Here is a 21,428-nt window from a genome sequence, read left to right on the forward strand (position 1 = left end):
AAAGCATGAGCTATTAGTTCCCTGAAAAGTCTGCAGTGCATCAGGTAATGAGATTGACATCCCATTGTTCGGCTGATGCCCACAGACTACAAAAGTACTTGTCTTACCCATTGTCTCAAACACTTTGGAGTCAGCAGTCGAGCCTGTTGGGGATAAGGATTCTATGAAATATGATTATGAATCGACACCATACACTTCCTAGAGCCAACATCCTGAAATGTGTAAGCTGGTAGTTGGGCTCCTTAAATGAATACAGCTGTGACTCACAGTTCTAGCAGAAGCATTCCGAAGAAAGCCTACATACTTACAGCAATCCAAATTCCTCTTCAAATTGAATTTTAAATTGGTTTAAAATTATAAGCTACATGCCACAAAGGGTTAACTTGGCTTCCTTCCATCCCCCCCTTACTTCACAGCACCAGGGTTTGGAAGATAGGGATGTGTCATTCTTAACCTATTCCATCAAACAAACACAGAGACCCCAGGAGAAAGAAGGTTTGAGAAGCAAATGAAATTTAAAGAGCCAATTTTCAGCGGGCCTTCATTCTGAGAGTTGGCCTATTTTTGTCCTTGTTTTTTAGCAGAAAATCAGTTCCTGCCTTTATACCCAAGCATTTGTGAAGAGGACGGCAGGGGAAGCACAGGCACAGCTGTCCAATTTACATTCACAAATGCAGGTGTTGCTCAGACACAAAACAGAGGTCAGCCGAATCCTGCTCCTAATTAGCTACCTTTTCTACCAGGATTTTTCTTTGTAAAGTTATGCATGCAATTTGGGTTCAACTTAGAGACCATTTTTAGATCCCAGCATGCTATCTACCAAGAAGCGGCCTGTCATTATAAAGCATAATTTACAACATAGTTAATTTTACATGTTTTTTTAGGTTCTACATTATACCTAAGGCAAAATTCTGTTCTGCATACACATTATTCACTGTTTTCCATCCACTTCCCAGTATTTAAATGTGTAGAATTTAGCCAGAAAATCTTTTATGTAGGAATGGGAGGAATTCTGCCCTCTAAGATTAAGCAGTCCACAATTTTAATAATGAGGACTAAAGACTTTGTTAAATGATACAAGAACAGAAGTAGCTATTTGCTATTGTCTTCAGCGAGGAACACCCTGGGGTTTAGTACAGCAGTTCTTAGAAATGGCAGGATGGAGACTGGTATCTAATACAATCCATTAGGAAACCCAAGCCCTAAATGAAATGACCACAAAATCCTATCAGTTAACAGAAATGCAGCAGCTGTACATGTTTATTGTAATACAATAGGATATTGTTGCAGAGATAACACTCTTGAAATTAAAAAAAAAAAGAATCCAGCAAGCGATGTGACCAGTTTATTTCTCTATCTGAAAAACGAGACCGTCTAGTGTGGCAGAGGTTTGGAATACATAAATAAGCATGAAGATTGCAGAGAAGACAGGTATTGTATGCACACTAATGGGCTGGGGGGTCAGCCCTCAAAGTCACTGGCTAAACTTCAAGTCACTGCCGCTCCCAGGTTTTACAGGATATTCAAAGAACTACCCCAATAACTACTTGCAGAAAGTGAAAAGTCTTTCTCCCTTTGCTGATTTTACGTACTAAGTATTCCAAATACTCTTATCTTGGCTCCCAGTTATCCATTTTTCAAAACTGTATGCTATGGAATTTTAAATTCAGTTTGACCTTAAACTTTATAATTATAAATATGTATATGCTGTATATATGATATGTATTATACATATATATTTTATGGACTTTTTTTTTTCAAATTGAATCAGATGCCTTTTATCAAAGGCTTAAAAAGTTGGATCACTGCGCAAAGTGCAACATGTATTACCAGGACTGTGACAAATTTATCTTGCTTGATTTTATTCACTACAGGCAGTCCATCAAGATTCAGACCCATAACCCTTTGGAATCATGGAAAGACAAAACCCCTGTTCTATAGCCATCTTCTGGGATGGAATGCAAAGTATTTTGTTGTGGTAAGTACGGCTTTGAAGATGAAAGCTCTGGGCCCACTCTTGTGATTGTTACCCCAGTGCTCAGCATTCAAAACGGGAGCCCCAGGGTCTCAGAGATCATTTTAATCCCCAAATATTAAAACAAAACGTGTCTCCCACGCGTTGTTCCAACCACCCTCCTCTAAAGCCTCACCAGCCCCTCCCGTGAGGCCCCTCCCAAGGGAAAGTGAACTGTTGACTGTCCCAAAAGAATTCCAATTTCCTTACTTGTCTCCCTGTTCCAGTGAAGATTATGAGACTAATTCTTAGAGACTGCTACTAAAATTCCACCTCGCTGAATTCTGCAGCCTAATTCTTTTGGCATTATGTTTTTTGGCTGAATGATGTGACCCAAATTTGAAGGAGATAATTTGCTGCAACAGTGCTTCTTGCAATGCAGTGAGCCCCAAATTAGCATTTCAGGATTGCAAATATCAGACTTAAAAAAACAGTAACTGTTTGCTTCAAAGAAGGACAGATTTTGATATTGTATAATGGAAATGGTTAGCAAAATGTGGACGATTTTATGAATTAAGGAAGATTTGCAGATTAATGGAAAATCATCAAGAACTAGCAATTGACTTCAATTATTAGTGGCAGAATGCAATAGCGGTTCTTAAAAGATTAGGAAATTAACTGAGTGTGTATGTTGATTGTACAAACATCATGCATTCCATTTCCCATCAATGGTGGCTAACGCTATTCTAAAAGGACACTTTCAGATCTGAGATGTCTTAAGGCAAAACAAAAAAAGAAACCATAACCATGGCTGTTCCTGTGTTCACCCACCATGCTTCTCACAAACACTTCGCTGCGTGAGCAAGGTTGGTTCATATATTCATTATTTCATCTTCTCTCAATATCAATCAATTTTAATGTAAGGTGTCAAGAAAAACTTGACTTTTTCCTGATTAGAATTTGTGGGTCGGATTTTGGAAAGAGCCAGAGCGACATTCGCCTTGCAAACAAGTATAAAGCTGAGCGGACTAAAAGCTTTCTGGCCATGCTTCTGCGGCTAGTTCTTCGGCCTTGATAGGAAATGCCTACCACTTCTCTTTCATAGACCCTCGTCTAGTACTCCACTGCCAGAGAGACACTGTCACTTAGGATACCGGCTGCGACCACTGTGTCTTCATCAGATTCATTCACCCTCTCAGAATTCAAACACCAAGAGAAGAGAAATTGAAGGACAGGTTACACATTAGAAGGGGGCTCCTTAATCCAGAAGGTTAAGTATGACAGAGAAAGAGAACAGACAAAACAGAAAGACTCAAAGTACGGGGTGCGCAGTGAGTTCAGCTAGAAGCTAAGAGGCGCATGCGCACGGGGTGGTGAGGCCTGCATGGGCCGCCTCTCTCTACGGTGCTCTTACCTTATTTCTCTTGAAGTAGGCTCGTCGGCAGGCGGCAAAGCACTTCTCGCTGCAGAAGCTTTTCACCTCACTTCCCATACTCAGGGAATAGCGCTTGATTCCCACTTTCTGGCACCAGGCACACATTATTTGTACATTTGACACATCATCTTCTATAATAAAAGTATAAGAAAAATGTTCATATCAGAAGCAAACATCCCTTCAAACTTAGACACACCCTGAACCTCAGAGATTTACTTGAGGTCTGATCTTAATTTCAGTACCTCACCACTTTCTGACCTAGGAAAATAGCCAGCTCTTGGTGGAAAGACTTAGTGCTTTTCTCCCTCTCATTGTTCTTTCTTCCTTTTTTTTTTTTTTTTTTTGGTTGGCTCCTATGTTTCCAAAAGACATCATTTATTTAAAAACCAAAGCATGACTGCAGAGCCATGAGGGTTCCCAGGGCTTCTTATCCTGGTACAAATGCTTATTCTGCCTGGTTAAACCAGGCTCTGTACTAATGAAGCTTGGAAAGTGACTCCTTTCTTCAAGGGTACTGCTGACAGCCTACAAGATCCATATTGCGTCAGCTGCCCAGTGCTAACCGATAAAAGTGATGTCCCCATGTGAATTGGGACAGTCAGGAGCCAGGCTCAATCTTTCTGTGTTCCCAATTACTGTTACATGAAAGGGGGTGTTTTTTGACTCCTGCAATATAACGATTTCTGGGTGATAGGGTCAGTCAAAGAAAGGAAAGGTGTGAGTGGCCAGGTTCTCCTGAAGGCAGGCAGTATCCCAGCTGCCTGGGCAGTCTGCTATGATACAGCCTTCCCTAACCACCATCCTTGGGGAGGCGCAGTACTGATTCAAATTCCCCTCCAGGTGATGTGGTTCATGGTCCTTGGATGGAGGAATGGTAATGGGGAGTGTCAGCCATGAGGCCTGAGGTCACTCAGCTGCCCAGATCATTCTCAGCCAGACTGGTGGTCCTAGTAGCTTCTGTAGCACCTGGTACCCATGTCGAGGGAACACTTAGAATAATGTTAGGTGGTAGACAGATATTTTCGATATTTAAACTACTGTATTTCTTGTCCTTTGTAAGAGAAAAAAAAACAAATTTAACTAGCACAGCAAGCCCAGAATATCACAAATATATTGCTTAAGACAAACAAAGGCTTTTAAAGTGAGTCAGTTAATAAAATATATTGAGTAAATCATAGTGCAGGTGGTAAGATGGTGTAACAAAATGTGATGGTGATATTCAAATGACTGGAGTCAGGGAAACACGGGTGTTTACACAGAAAATAGACGATTTCTTAGTGGAAATCTAAGAAATATTTCCTTGCTACCTCCTAGAGGGCTCTCAGTATCTTACGTTTCCATGGTCATCCCAATTGACCGTGTGTGTGTGTGTGTGTGTGTGTGTGTGTGTGTGTGTGTATGACTGATTGCCTACTTATTCCTCCTTTATGGATTTTTTTTTCGTACTAACCCAAACTCATGCTCCAGACATGGGTGGCAATCATAAAATCCCCAACAAGCTCTGGTATAGTGTTGTCTGATTTCCGAATAAAATCCCCCAAAGACTAATTGCTAAGCAAGGCCTGGTTCATGAATTGTTGACATATTCATGGTTCATAGAGCCTGTCATGCAATCATTCCATTTCCAGAGGAAAAGATTTGGTTTGAGGCAGTGCGGTCATCAGCCTGCAAAATTAGAAGCAAACTAATTTGTAGTGCAGTGATATGGCTTTTTTCCCCCACCAAGTGTCATCACTCAAAACTCTGTGTAGCATTTTGTTTACCTTAATGGAATAAGTATTGTCATTTTAATGATCATTTTTATTTCACAAATTACATGTTGTAATTGATTGTTAATTATCAAATGAGACACTATAAAAAAAGAACCTCTGATGTTAATCAAACATTTTTGATAAAATAACTTCCTTTAAATGGAGTCATAACATGAATTCAAATGTCATGCAATGACTGTATTTAATAATGTATTCTATTCAAAGCAAGATTTATTTATATTTTGTATGATTAATAATATGGCACCTGTCTACAGATATTTTACACGGTATGAAAAATTAACAAGACTCTATAATTTCCCTTAGAGTATGGTGGAGTTCTTAACATTAGATTAGCAAGAGTATATGTAGACAATAATCATCTATCATTACTAAACTAACTAGTACTAATATTTTAAATTTTATTTTAATAGAAACTAATAGTTTCTATTTTTCCAGTTAGCTACTTTAAAATCTTAAATTCCTGACAAAAAGATGATACAGCAGAATTCTCACAAATGATCCGTTGGCCAAAAGCTTGATTCTGGTGAAATCTGTAAGGAAAAAAAGATTTTATGGGGGAAATTATTTGGCCTCAAAGTTCAATGAGGAGACCCCACTTCCCCAGGAGCCACTTTAGAACATGCCTTAGGTTTCCCCTTGCAGTGTCTTCCTTTAAATAGTCTGATTTGGAGGGATGTGGGGGTAGTAAGTGTTTTAGTCCTAGATCTTTAACTATCACAGACTAAAAGCGAGATGACAGAGGAGCAAAGCTATAAGAAGGCTGGGCAGCTGGCCTGAATCCTGGCCTGACCTGAAGGAATGATGCCCAGGGCAAAAAGGCCACTCACAGGTCTGTCTCATACTTTACTCCATCATCACCACACAGTCCTACTTGTCTTTTTTAAAGGAGAGACAAGGATAGTTTTTTACAATAGAGCTAACAAATAAAAACTATAATTTTAAAGCAGATTATTTTTATAAATAATTTGTACTACAAAGTAACGATATGAGAAAAGGAGACAAAAGAAATTGTGCACTTTTGTATCTGGCAGTTGGAAAACTCTTAGAATGGTACTTAGCATCTGTCTTGTTAAATAATTCAGTATTCTCTTCCGTTTTTCATAAAATTGTGTTTCATAAAGGCAAACCCTTTGGAAAACTGTCATCAGATATCTCCTGTTCTGTCACCAAACTGTTATCAACAGCTAATGCTCCAAAGAAGAGTCAGATAAAGGGATTATTCCAAAAGTTCATGAAAACATGTTCAGATATCTCAGATGTTCTAGTCTTAATAAAAGTCATTTTTATTAATATATTTAAGAAATAAGAAAGAACTTTGGTTATTAAAATTAATATTGTCAGCTAAAACTTAGCGGAAAATTCTGCCACCACACATGAGATGGTACCCCATCTTAAACAGCATGTCTGTATCCCTAGTAAATGAGCTTTTCTTAAGTACTTAAAGCCAAAATGCATGCATGCATGCTAAGTTGCTTTAGTCATGTTTGATTCTTTGTGACCCTGTGGATTGTAGCCCACCAGACACCTCTGACCATGGGATTCTCCAGGCAAGAATATTGGAGTGGGTTGCCATGCCCTCCTCTAGGGGATCTTCCCGACCCAGGGATTGAACCCAGGTCTCCTGAGTCTCCTGCATTGGCAGGTGGGTTCTTTACCACTAGCATCACCTGGGAAACACTAAAGCCAAAAGAATTGGTTCATTTTAACAAACACATCTTTTTCTAAAAATCTGAAACCCAAGATTGTGTGCATGCTTTACACTGGCAAAACAGAAGGCCCCAGACCTTTAGTTTTTTGAATCTTATCTGCTTTAAAATTTTTTAATTTTAAAAATATTTCTTTAAACTAGGAAAACCTGATCTCTTATATGTAGACTAAAATCTGGGCCATTAGAGACAAGATTACCTCAAAGAAAATTCTTGTAACAGATTTTTCCTTATAGACATTATTAGCCTGTGTATTTTTCATAATGAACAATGCAGCAACAAATGCAAAATGCTTACAGCTTTAAATCACATTCCCATAGTGAATAGTTTATATAACATGATAAATCCTTTATATGATAATATCATATAAATATGCATCAGTCAAAATAGGCATGTTTCAATTAATCATAAAAATTTGTACCACCTCTTTAGGATTTAATTAAGCACAATGTTTAGGGCACATTCTTTCCAATCTAATGTTCAAAGAGCTATAGAACATTATTCTACTCTATATACCAGAAGGAGAAATCTAACTTAATTACTCTGAGATAAAATCAAAATTGTATTTATTTATCACAAGGCAGAGAAGTATGAAGTCAAGCATTTCTGAAATGCCTTGCTGAAGTTGAAAAATTGCTTACCTGGGGACTTAAAAATAAGGATGGCCTTGGTCAATGCCATTCTAGAGGCATTTTAATTGGTTATGAACATGCATACTAGCTTACCTGACCAGAGCACAAAGCAAATCAGCAGGGCCGTAATGGACCCCAAGTGATTCACCACCCTTTTGTAACTTTCATGGGAATCTAAGACTGAGAAAACAAATCTAAAAGTATCTGCTGGTGCTGTTTCTCTCCTCCAACAGTTCCTAGAATGCATATGTCCAGATAATCATTTCAAGACTTGAATTATGTTTGAAACAAGCTGAAAGACAGCTTGAAGTGATTCGTATGTGTTTTCCACACTATGAAATGAAAGCACAGGTAACATTCAAACTATTTGTTGGAGAAGTTACACTTAAGAACAGAATAAATACATGGCCTGGAAAGCAGGCAAGAAACTAAGATTAAAGTTTGCTTTCTTTGAAGCCCTTCTTGGAATAACTGAATTTCAAAAACCTTAAGGCAGTCTAATTTAAAAGTCTCTACAGTCCTATAGAAGCTCCTGTACAATTCCTTGTGTTCTAGAAATAAAAATAAGGGAGACTAGGAGAAAATCTGGACCACTGAACCAAAAGGAAGATAATTATGGCTAGTAATTATTTCATATTTAATAGGTGCCAGGCACAGTGCAAAGTTCTTTAAATCCATCATTTAATCTTAATCACAGCTACCACCACCCAGGCAGGTAGGTACCAACAGTATCCCCCTTATGCAGATGTGGAAAGTGAGGTTTAGAAGCCAAGTAATTTGCTTCAAATCATACAGTCAATACATACCAAAGCTAAGATGAAAACCAGGGCATCTGACTCCAGGGCCCAAGCTCTTGATTACTACACCTTAGAGACCACAGTCTTTCTAAATGGGTGAGATTATACACCATCCACACAGACATCCCTCCAAGAAAAAGACTAAAAGCTGTCACAGATTCTGCTACTTGCACAGCACACTGCTCCATAACACACTAATAGACAAAATGGAATCAGAAAGGTCAAAATGTCTTTGAGGAGACAGCTGAAGTGTTACTCAATCAATATTTGTTGGTCGATTTTTTTAAGAAACAAGTTAAAGGCCCACAGTGCAAGCCTATGCTTCTTTATGACTATGAGACGTGGATTTGCTGCAAACATTCTGTCTGCACCCTCAAGGGCCACTTTAACATGAAATGATGAGACAGAACCAATATACCTGGGTCTCAGGAAGCAGTCATTCTACTCACAGCTTTTTCTTTTGTAAGGATGGGGATTAGGAGCAGGACATGGATAAGACTGACTTTCCATGTGAGTGAAGTAAGGAACCACTTATATATGTGTCACTTTGAAGATTCCAATAAGAATATTCTAGCTTCAAAAATGATCCTCACCTACTCACAGAAATCCATTTCTACCATTATGGAGTAATTTTCTGGGCTAAATATTTCTTCTATTCCATTAAAACATAAATTCCCTGAGAACAGTAAGGCTCAATACATATTTGTCTGTAATGATTTATGCTTTAAAGTGAGTGACTCTTTCAGAAGAACAAGTTTTCACAGCGAGTGGAGAGAAGGGCTAAGAACAGAGCTCCATGAGAAAAAAGGAGGGCAGAGATGGGAGAGGCTAAGGGCACAAGAAGCCTCTGCTCACTACTTGGCTAATGTTTAGCCCTGGGCATATAGGCAGAGCTAGCTGAGGACCAGCAAGTGAAGGCAGAGTGGCCAAAAGCCTGCCGTCTGATCATACTGCAGCATGATGTCGAATATTTTCAGAATGACTCTTAGATGTGCATTGAAAGCACAGGAGAAGCTGAAGGAGGTGGGAAGAACGGCATATAGCTCGGGATCTCCAGAAAAGAAAAGCAACAGGCAGATCCACTTATTACAGCTCAAGGGCGGGCCGGTTTTTAAGCGAATGAGGTAACAGATACCTACTCCTTTGCAAACTTAAGTCGCTATTATTTGAAAGACAGTATGATAAAGTCTGGAGAGAGGGAGACTGAGAACACAGGTGAAAATACTATTATTGCCCCTTCCAGCTGTGTGACGTGGGCAAGTCACTCAAGGAATAGTAATGCCCACCTTAACTCTAGCTGTGGTGAGGATCAAATGAGAGAAAGTAGGCACATTCCCCATGTAAAGGAGACTGCCTTAAAATTACTGGCAATTAGAGCCATAAGCTGGAGAATCCCATGGGCAGAGGAGCCTGGCGGGCTACAGTCCATGTGGTTGCAGGGAGTTGGACACGACTGAGCAACTAAGCACAGCACAGCACAGAGCCATAAGGAAAGGGTAGGTGACAGCGTATGCAGTCTGGGAGGCCCAATGAGTAGGTACCAGCCCCTTCAATCACATCCCTCCCACCCAGTGGATGATATCTATAGACCCAATATCTGAATACAAAGAACAACCCAGTAATTGGTTAAATTTCATTAACTCAGACTATTTAAGAATAAAGCCATTAGGTTTAATAAAAGCTTCACTTACACTTATTCTTTTAAAAAATTAGTTAAATTAATAGTTGACAAGGTATTGCCAAATATGTCACTGTACTGCTAGATATTGTGTAATTAATAGATGGGAATTATTTGTAATTATTACATCAACTATCCATACATGGGTGGATCTTTACACTTGAGCAGTTTGCTCCTTTAAAAAGTATATAGTAACAACTGAAAATGTCTGCGACCTTGGTAACTGAACTATCAAAAATTGCCAAAGAATAGAGTCTGAATTAATAAAATTTTATTACACTTAATTCTCATTAAAAGGAGAGATGCAATTAAATGATAGTGGTTCCATACAATTATGATTTTTTTATAGTACCTAAAATAACTCCCATTTTTCTTTTGGAAGTAGAATTATCTGAAGTGATTTCAAGATTTAAAATAGTCCACATCCCTTCAAATAGGGTAGCTGTTGTTTAGTCGCTAAGTAGTGTCCGACTCTTTTGCAACCCTATGATCTTGTAGACTGCCAGGCTCCTCTGTCCATGGGATTCCCAGGCAGGAATACTGGAGTGGGTTGCCATTTCCTTCTCCAAGAGATCTTCCCAACCCTGGGATTGAACCCGTGTCTTCTGCATTGGCAGACGGTTTCTTTACCACTGAGTCACCTGGGAAGCCCAAATGTAGTACTTAACTCCAAAATAAAATCTAAATTGCTATACATAAACTAAAATTTGGTTCCAGTATATAAAAGGAAGGGCTTTTCTGGTGTGGAAGGGCTTTTCTGGACTGCTGTGGTACAGTCCATAGGGTTGCAAACAGCTGGACATAACTGAAGCAACTTAGCACACACACATATAAAAGGAATGAGCATATTATACAAATTATATAATATGTATACAAAGCATTATATACATATTATACAGAATGACAGGGAAAAGATGGAATCATAGAAGCATATATGATAACATAAATTAATAGCTAGCCAATGGGAATTTGCCATATGACTCAGGGAACTCTGATTGGGGCTCTGTAATAACCTAGAGGGTTAGGAACAGGTGGGAGGTAGGAGGGAGATTCAAGAGGGAGGGGACATATGTATACCCATAGTTACTTCATGTTGATGTATGACAGAAATAAAACCAATATTGTAAAGCATTCAACTGATTAAAAATAAATAAATATTAACAAGAACTACACAAAAGATTTTTTAAGTTTGCTAAAATATGTACAAAGTATAAAAAGTTAAAAACTAATAAAATTAATTTTAAATTTTCTAATGGAACTTTTCTAGCTAATTTTAAATTATTTATATATATATATACATATATATGGGGATATATATATGACACGTAAACATACACATTTGTCAAAGATATGGCTCCAGAATGAATTAAACACTTACATCCAGGTGCAGGTCCCTGCACTAGGTTACTGGTCAAGAATGCTGAGTTGAACAGGACATGACCCTTCTCCCAAGAGAACAGACCCAAGAAGTCTGTGCCTCATAGTCTAAAACAGGAGAATGTGGGAAGAGGGTTCAGAAGCCTGTTAAAGCCCAGAGAACACAGCTTGTGAGTTGGGCCTTGAAAGGGGAGAAAGTTCAAGAGAAGGAGGCACAGGACAGAGGACCAGCAGGAGCCAGGGAGTGGCAGACATGCCCAAGGACTGGGAGAAGCCCTGTGGCCCCTCGGCTTCCACAGCTGTATGAAGAGAGAAGCCAGAGATGAGACTGGGACTGCTGGGGCCTGCATGAAGGGTCCCTTAAATATCATCTTGCTCTGGGGTGGAAGGGGCTCCTCCTCCTTCCACAGGTAATAAGGAGCTCCCAGATGTTTCTTAAAGGACATGACAGGATCAGAGATGTGCTGAGAAACGTGACTCTAGTCCAGAAAGGCTGGACTCTCATTCCACATCTTTAGAAACAGGCAACAGGAGAGCAGGCACCATGACCTGTTCATCTTTGCGTGTTCGGTAACTAGTACATATCAATGCTTAGAGTATGTTGAATGAATGCATAAAAGCATGGATGGACGGATGGATGGATGGATGGAGGCAGAGGAAAGGAGATGAAGTTCTGAGTCTATATAGTAACAGTACTAATGAAAAGGAAAGGATAGACTTAAGAGACTTCAACAATCATGAAAATGTAGGAATGTAACTCACCCAAATTCAGAGAATTCATCTCCCTGTGTCTCTAATCAAAGCATATCAGAGGAAAATCCAAAGAGTTCTTTGTGAAAACTGACTCTGTAGTCAAATTCAAAGTGAATTTGCTTTACTTCCAGTGTCTCTTCCTTACTCATTTTCCCAACATTTAAAGAAAGAAAGTATTAAGAGGAGAGATCCCATAAAGTCCCAAAGTAGTCATTCCCTCTTGCATACCACGCTAAACTTGGATTCTTTAACCTGACACTACTGAGCACACGTGCCTGCAGAAGCTTAATGTTAACTTAAATACTTTCACTGATTAGCCAGTGAAGGGACGTTTTCTAAGTCTCTTTGAAAACCTCACCTCCACTTCTCAGTACTCACTGTAGAAAGTCTGTCTTTCCTATGTACTCACCCTAAGAAGGGGGAATAAGAAAGGAAGAGGGTAGGACTTAAGAGGCAAAAAAAAAAAAAACCAAAAAACAAAAAACCAGAATTCTCGATGCAACATTTTCTAAAATACACCCCCACAGAACACTAATACCATGGGATACTTAGAGTGGTGTTATTTAAAACAAAAAGACTGCCACGGTCAAATATGTATGGGAAGCATTGGGCCAAACAAAGCTAAACAACAAGCTCTTTACTGTAAGACTTCTGGGTTCTACCAATGTGTCATTAGGAATCTTCAAGAGGGAGATAAGAGTGTGCTGTATTTCACAAGTGTGACCACAGACAGGTGTTTTCAGAGAGAATCCACAAGACTGGATTTCCAAGGACATCTGCCTGAGATGTTCTGCAGTCCTGCCCTGTAATAGTGCTGAAGCATGAGCGCTTCTGTGTGGGTCATTAATTATCAGGAAGGTTTCTTCTCTTCTGCCCAGAATTTGGATCCCTATTGCTAGCAGCTCTGTCTGCACTGAGCAAAAGGACAAGGCCAGCAGCCATGGGGCCAGTGCTAGGTGTGCTAAGACAACCACTAGTCCTCAATAAACACCACCGGTCTGAACAAAGACACCCATGGTCCACTAAGTCCTGTGGTGTCTGCTACATGCATCATATACAGAGAAGGCGACCCTTTCTACTATAAAGTCCTACAGAGAAAATGGCAGACATCAATAATAAGGAAATGGGAGAGTAACGCCGCTCCTAACAGACTGAATAATTCAGGTTCACGGAATTCACTAATTCAGGTAGTTGCCATGGACAAGAAACGCAGTGAAAATCTTGTCCCCCATCCCTGAGTCCTGGATTTGACCCTCTGTCCAACCTCAGGTGCTCTGGGATGATTCTGCTGCAGTGATGGGTTTGCTCTCCTCTGGACCTCTCTCTCTTCTACATGGCTCAAGTCCAGGCACCAAGTCTCAGCATCTAGCCAACAGATGCACATGATTAGGGACAAGGGAGCAAGGTCAAAAAGTGTGCACCAGCACATTGATCACTTCTGGAAAAGCAATTCCAAGCCCCTGCTCTACACAGAGGGGTATCATCTCCAAAGAAAGACAAATAGCAGCATATTAGGACGAAAGGGCCAAACTGCTTTATATAGGACTTCAGAATAAGAAAAGTATTCCCATTACCCATTATTTATCCGAAGGGCTCATTTCTCCTTCTGAAATCTGGCTGTCCCACTAATTATACTTAATGGGCCTCACAGTGCTTGACAAATCTCCCCAGAGGGGAAACCTTCATTGTAGATAAAGGATTCATTTATTTACTCAACTTTGTGTCAGACACTCTAATAGGGTCTGAATGAAAATACACTGGCAAACAAGACAGACTCGATCCCAGTCCTCAAGGAGCTTCCCATGGCTGCCCCTAGCATAAAATGCCAACAAGCAGTAGAAAAGGACTGTGGGAAAAGCAAGCCTGCTCCCCAGGGCTCTCTGTCACCACCCAGGGGTAACAGAAGTCAGGCATTCTTGGTGACCACAGAGGGGGTATCGGCAGCCCCAGTGCGGCTGTGCAGCACGCCACGTTCCACCTCTCAGCATTCCAGGTAGTTCAACCGGGCAGAGTACCTGCTGCAGCTACCATCCTAGGGGAGAGGAATCGACAGCCTAGAGACCGGGGGCCAGAGGGCCATGCGGGGAGGGTAAAGCCTTCGCATCATGCACTGCTGTCATCTCAGCCCCTCCCCTTCCCTCCATGACCTGAACTGCAAGTTCAGCAGACTAAAGAGTGGCAAGAACCTTCACTGAACTAAATTTGTCGAAAGAACCAAGATGAACCTGCTGGAACACTGTCAAAACGATAATTTACTTTCCTCTTCACCTTCCCATCTTTGAAATATTCGTTTAGATTTCTTGAATGAGAATAATGAGTGATTGCAGGGCTCTCTGAAGGGGCCCCATGCCAATCCCTGTTTGGAAATATGATGAGCCCTCACGTGCCAAAACAGCCCGGCAACAGGAAAGGCAGAGGGTCACACCCACTGTAACGCTGCAGAGTCCTCTCTTCTCTCTGCATACTCCCGTTGGGCCATATCATCTACGCACTCCTGTGACTCCCGCTACCATCCATAAGATGAAGATTTTCAAACTGATAGTGTTACTACTCAGTTTATATCCAACTGCTTCCCAGTGTGTTAACCTGTCACATCCAAAGCTACATAGACACCCCTCCCATTACCTGCCCCTTCAACCTTCCCATAACTTGTTTCCCATCTCAGTTCCTGGCCATCCATGCAGTTACCTGCAAGCAGAAATCTGGTTATCTTTCCTGCCCCTTCCCTCCCTTTCACCTCCTATATTCTGATTAATTATCGGGTCCTCCTAAATATTTTTTACAGTATACCTATTCATTCATTCAGTTACTATTTACGCAGTCTAATTACGTACCAGGCACTGTCCTAGGCTATACAACACCCATCACCGTGGAGTTTACTGCTGTCCTTTCCAAGGAAGCCACCAACACCTCTCGCCCATACTACAGGTGGCTTCCCACTTCACTCCCATCTAGCTCATTCCCTCCACTGTGGAAATGAGGAATTCCTCTGAAGCAAATCTGATTAACTGCTTTCACCTGCCCCAAACCCTTCAGTGGCATCCACTGCCCTCAAGAAGTCAAACTGTCCCGTGGCTCCCATGCCCAGGACAGCCTCTCGGCTTGTCTACTCTCTGGGCTGTGCCTCCTTCTGTTTACCTTGAGGTGCTCTCTCCTCTGAGCCTTTCCATGTGCTGCTTCCTCCCTCACATACAACCTCAAATCCTTGGCTGATTTGTATCTTATCTTAAATCTCGTCCTATGGAAGCTCTTCCTGCTCCCAAACCTGATCAGATACCAAAGCACTCTGGACTTGATCATCATCAGACCTGATTGAGTTGTCTTTTTTTTTGTCTGTCCTTTCCACCAAACTGTGAGCCAGTTAAGACAGAGACTGTATCTGTCTTGTCCACTAGAAGGAAATGTCTGACTTTGGGCATCAGCGTAAGGAGAAGAAAAGGCAGAATCCTTACTAGATGCACTTTGTGTAGTTGGATGTCCAGAGTCGGGGCAGGAGGTGGGAAAGGAAACCAAGAACACCCTCTTTGCTAACCACTCAGAACAAAGTTGCCTTAGAAGGAAACACCAGTGAAAAGCCCCCAAACAGAACACAATCGTTATTTCCACTCTCCTTGGCCAAGTCCATGAACTAAGTCTTCTCAATTTAACATAAACTTTGAGAAGTCAGCATGGAGAATGTCCTTAGAATAACAAGTTACCAACTTAACCTCCACTCCTCTCTCTTAACCAAACTTTATTTATACCTTCAAATAATTAATTTCAAACACTTTAGTCAAGTCTTAATTAATTCCAGAAACACACCCACCCTCTACAAGCAAGGGCAAGGACAGCTGATGTTTCCTCTCATTTCCTATTAACATCTTAGCATCTTGGTGACCTGGGGCAGGGTGTTCTAAAATCTTAGCTTGGTCATACTCCTCAAAAGAGTTTATAAAATGCCAAGAAAAGTTCCAGGCTGCCGCAGGTATCACAGAGATGAGTGATTTAGAATCCATGTTTAGATGGTGTCCTTAATTCTGCCATGAAAGCAACTTGGTGACCTTAAGAAGCTCATTTAGCCTCTCTAGCCTGCTTTTCCTCATCTGTAAAAGAGGAAATTTCCATAGATGATCTCCTAGGTTCCTTCTAACTAAAAATCTAGGATTCTAAATTTCTCAAAACAACAAGATCCATTTAAAGGAGTGCAGCCAGGGGGTAATCTTTTTCCTTTCGTTTCCTTTCTTGAACCCCTCATGTAATTTCTTTTTTCTCCTTCCGTATGACCACCACTGTTGTCCCTTGCCCTTATAGAAGAGGCTTAGAAAATTCTTTGGCTGATGGGACAATTTTAGAAGTGGACCTTTCTAAGATCTCCAATATTTGTGCCACCACAAATCTGGTACCCTTTTTTTAATTCTTTATTACATTTTCATGTTTCACTTTAAAGAGATAAACATGAATAAAATTCTGACTTTTTATATTATTTTCCATTAATTTCTGATCTTTCAGTGTGAACTTCCACACACGTAGTATTTTGTCCTGAGTCTTCCCAGAAAACAGAACCTGAGACAAAGATTTGCATGCATGTGGTTTACTGGGCATGTGATTCCAGGAAGACTAGGGGACAAGGGAAGTGAACCTGGGGAGGACAAAGAGCCAAAGTAACAGTGTAATACTAAGCTAGCCACTATTAAAGGAAACTGGTATTCAGTCCTAGAGAACATTCTTTGGAGTATGAAATAAATTTCAGAACTCTTTGAAGTGAAAAAGTGAAAATGTTAGCTGCTAAGTCATGTCAGACTCTGTGATCCCATGGACTGTAGCCCACCTGGCTCCTCTGTCCATAGAATTCTCCAGGCAAGAATACTGGAGTAGGTTGCCATACTCTCCTCCAGGGGGTCTTCCCAACTCAGGGACTGAACCCAGATATCCCGCATTGCAGGCAGATTCTTTACCATCTGAGCCACCAAGGAACCAGGGGGGCAAAAGGAGAAAGACTTTATTCATGACATCTCATGTCCCATTGACCTAGCGTGTCAATCCCTCTATATTTCTGGTTTGCACTTGCGGATGTGCTGCCAAAATGATTTACATGAAGCCCATGCTGCCATATCGGGAAAGTCCAAAGGCAAGAAACTAGAAACATATGCCAGAAGCATGAGGCAAGGCCCTTTCAGAATGCACATGTCTAAGCTGTCAAAGTACCACAAGAGTCACTGTGGGACCAACAGGAGCTGGAGTGGTACACAAGAGGTGTCCCACACACAGAGTCGCCATCACTGCAGGGCCTGGTTTCTAATTCTTGTGTGGGACTGTCATGTGCATTGTAGGATATTTAGCTGCATCCCTGGCCTCTACTCACTCACACCAGTACCATCCCCTCTACCAGCTGTGACAACAAAAAAGATCTCCATATACTGCCTGATGTCCTCCTGGGGGGCGGGGCATGCAAATTTACCCCCTGATAAGAACCATACTGCTCTAGATTAATGTGTATCCTACTTTTTTGTCACTCATTCAGTGACCCTTCATTTCTCTCTACTTTCAGTTCAGTTCAGTTCAGTTCAGTTGCTCAGTCATGTTCGACTCTTTGCGACCCCATGAATCGCAGCATGCCAGGCCTCCCTGTCCATCACCAACTCCCAGATTCACTCAGACTCACGTCCATCGAGTTAGTGATGCCATCGAGCCATCTCATCCTCTGTTGTCCCCTTCTCCTCCTGCCCCCAAGCCCTCCCAGCATCAGAGTATTTTCCAATGAGTCAATTCTTCGCATGAGGTGGCCAAAGTACTGGAGTTTCAGCTTTAGCATCATTCCCAGGGCTGATCTCCTTCAGAATGGACTGGTTGGATCTCCTTGCAGTCCAAGGGACTCTCTTCTCCAACACCACAGTTCAAACACATCAATTCTTTGGCGCTCAGCTTTCTTCACAGTCCAACTCGCACATCCATACATGACCACTGGAAGACCATAGCCTTGACTACATGGACCTTTGTTGGCAAAGTAATGTCTCTGCTTTTCAATATGCTATCTACCATATCAAAAGCAGCTCTCAAGTAGATCACTTTGAGAGATATTAATGTCTCATGCCTGTAACTTAATTTTTAGGCTTCACCATGATATAATTCATGTAAATAGATGATAATTCCTTAATAATAAGGAATAATGAGATTTTAAATACTCAATTTGAGAAAGCTATGAACAGACTAGACAAAGGATAAAAATGTTAAAGCTACATTCTAGGGCTTAGTTGATGAAATCAAGAGAGGAAGGAGCTAATTTTTTTTTTTAATCTAGGTCTTTAAGTCAAGTACTCAAGATTTTTTGAGACAAGAGTTTTTCAGTCTGAATTTTGTACATGTCATATACACACAATTTCACACTTAACTTCAAGGCCCACACTCACCCATATAGGCCCATCCAAGGAATCCCTAGGAGACAATGTTAACTACTGTTGCTGAGCATTTAAATTGTTTCCAGTTTTTAGCTATTATGAATAAATGCTACTATAAAGGTTCTTTCAAATGCTTTTGGCTCTATATATATATATATATATATACACTGTGGTGCTGGAGAAGACTTGAGAGAGTCCCATGGACTGCAAGGTAATCAAACCAGTCAATCCTAAAGGAAATAAACCCTGAATATTTATTGGAAAGACTGATGCTGAAGCTGAAGGTCCAATACTTTGGCCACCTGATTTGAAGAGCCGACTCATTGGAAAAACCCTGATGCTGGGAAACATTGAAGGCAAGAGGAGAAGAGGGCGACAGAGGATGAGACGGTTAGACAGCATCACTGACTTAACAGACATGAATTTGAGCAAACTCCATGAGATAGTAGAGGACAGAGGAGCCTGGCATGTTATAGTCCAAGGAGTTGCAGAGTTGGACATAACTTAGCGACTGGACAATATATATATATATATATATATACACACACACATTTATGTTGAGTATATATCTAGGATGGAATTATTGGATAATGGGATATGTGTATGTTCAGCATTGGATTTCCCAGGTGGCTCAGTGATAAAGAATCTGCCTGCCAATTCAGAAGCCATAGGAGATGTAGGTTGGATCCCTGGGTTAGGAAGAACCCCTGAAGGAGGAAAATGGCAACCCACTCCAGTATTCTTGCCTGGAAAATCCCATGGACAGGGGAGTCTGGTGGGCTATACAGTCCACAGGTTCACAAAGACTCAGACACAACTGAGCAACTGAGCACAAACACACACGTTCAGCATTAACAGATGCTGGCAATCAGCTTTCAAGAGTGGTTACACTGGTTTATACTCCCACCAGCAATGTACGAGCATTCCAGTTGCTCTGTGTTCTCCAACACCGGGTATGTCAATTTTTTTTTCATTTTTGCTATTCTAGTGTTTGTATACTTGTATCTCACTGGGATTTTAAATTTTATTTTCCTAATGACTAATAATACTTTGGCCACCTCATGTGAAGAGTTGACTCATTGGAAAAGACTCTGATGCTGGGAGGGATTGGGGGCAGGAGGAGAAGGAGACGACAGAGGATGAGATGGCTGGATGGCATCACCGACTTGATGGACATGAATCTGGGTGAACTCCAGGAGTTGGTGATGGACAGGGAGGCCTGGCATGCTGCAATTCATGGGGTCGCAAAGAGTCGGACATGACTGAGTGACTGAACTGAACTGAATGAGACTGAACAACTTTTAATATGTTTATAGGCCACTGGGATATTTTCTTTAATGAAGTGCCTGTTTATATTTTTTGCTCATTTTGCTATTGGGATGTCTTCTTCTTTATTTCCAGGGGTTCTTTATGTATTGTGAATGAGTCTTTTGTGGAACATGTATTACAAACATGATTTCCCACTTTGATTTGCCACTTCATTTTTTGAAAGATATCTTTTAATCAACAGAAATTCTTAACTTTAACAGAGTCTATTTAATCAACTTTTTTCTTTATGGTTAATGCCTATAGTATATAGTTTAAGAAGTACTGGCCTACTAAAGATCATAAATATATTCTCTGAGGTTTTCTTCTACAAGCTCTAATGGTCTACCTGTCACATTTAGATCTACGGCTAGAACTGATTTTTGTGAATGGTGTGAAGAATCAACATACATTTTTTAGCATTAGAACTTTTATTGAGAAGAATATTCTTTCCTCACTGTTTTACAGTCATTTTTGTTCTTACAGACTGAATGTTTGTGTCCCTCCAAAATTCATGTTGAAGCTCTAAGTCCCAAGGTGATGCTGTGTTTTGAGAATTAAGTAGGGTTAGATGAGGTCATGAGGGTAGAGCCTTGGTCTGATGGGACTATTGCCTTTATAAGAAGAGACACAAGAGAGCGTGCCATCTCTTTCTGCCATGTGAGGACACAGGGAAAAGACAACCTCCTGCAACTCACAGAGAGAGTTCTTAGCAGATGTTAACCCTGATGACTTTGCTCTGGACTTCCATTCTTCAGAACTGTGAGAAAATTAATGTTGCTTATTTAAGCAATGCAGCCTATGATATTTTATTATGGAAACCCAAGCTGACTAATACTTTTGTCATAACTAATCAATCTAGGTTATTTTCTGGATTCTATTGCAATGGCTTATATGTATATCTTTATATCATTATCTCTTGTCTTTTTAAAAAATTCAACAGAAATCATTTATTATTGTTCATGGTTTCTGTGGATTAGGTATTTGAGAGTGATCTGGAGCAATTCTGACTCAGGATTGCTCATGAGATTACAATCAAATGTCTTTGGGGGCTACAGTCACCTGAAAACTTGACTTAGACAGGGGGATCCTGTGGTTCTAAGGTGGTTCAGACCCAGGGCTGGCAAGTCAGTGCTGGCTACTGGTAGGAGGCCTCAGTTCCTGCCTATGTGGGTCCCCCTAACAGGACTGCTTAAGTCTCTTCATGCTCCCCACAGAGTGAATAATGTGAGAGAATTATGCAGAAACTACAATAACCTTTTATGATAGCCTTAGAAGTTGGTCACACAGACTATCCCTGATTCAATGTAGGAAGACACCACCAGGAGACTATGATTTGGGGGTCACTTTGGAAGCTGGCTACCATAATTTCATAAAGTCCAAAAATAAGCAAAAATAAGCTATATTACTTAGGGAGACATACTAAGTTGTTTCAACTATGGAAGAAAGGAAAGGAATAATTACCACGAAAGTAGTTACCCTATGGAGGACAGAAGGTTTGAGTACATAAGGATCACTATTTGTAAAAGAATGCATATATGTTTTATGCACTTTTACAAAATTTATATATTTCATAATTGCAAGGAAAGGTTCTATAAAGCATTAAACCAAAAGAGAACTGACATGAAACAAAAAGTGCTCTTAC

At 40.6% G+C, this 21,428-nt stretch overlaps 1 protein-coding gene across 1 annotated transcript in view; it reads right to left on the reverse strand.

Annotated features, from left to right (window-relative positions):
• SOBP (sine oculis binding protein homolog) overlaps positions 1-21,428 on the reverse strand; it is a 167,002-nt gene that overhangs the window by 118,568 nt on the left and 27,006 nt on the right. The window contains exon 4 of the mRNA XM_052645601.1: positions 3,369-3,520. Within this exon, the coding sequence (XP_052501561.1) occupies positions 3,369-3,520 (152 nt within the window). The remainder of the gene's footprint in view (positions 1-3,368; positions 3,521-21,428) is intronic.

The sequence above is a fragment of the Budorcas taxicolor genome, chromosome 9 (assembly GCF_023091745.1).
Source record: "Budorcas taxicolor isolate Tak-1 chromosome 9, Takin1.1, whole genome shotgun sequence".
Lineage (NCBI taxonomy): Eukaryota > Metazoa > Chordata > Mammalia > Artiodactyla > Bovidae > Budorcas > Budorcas taxicolor.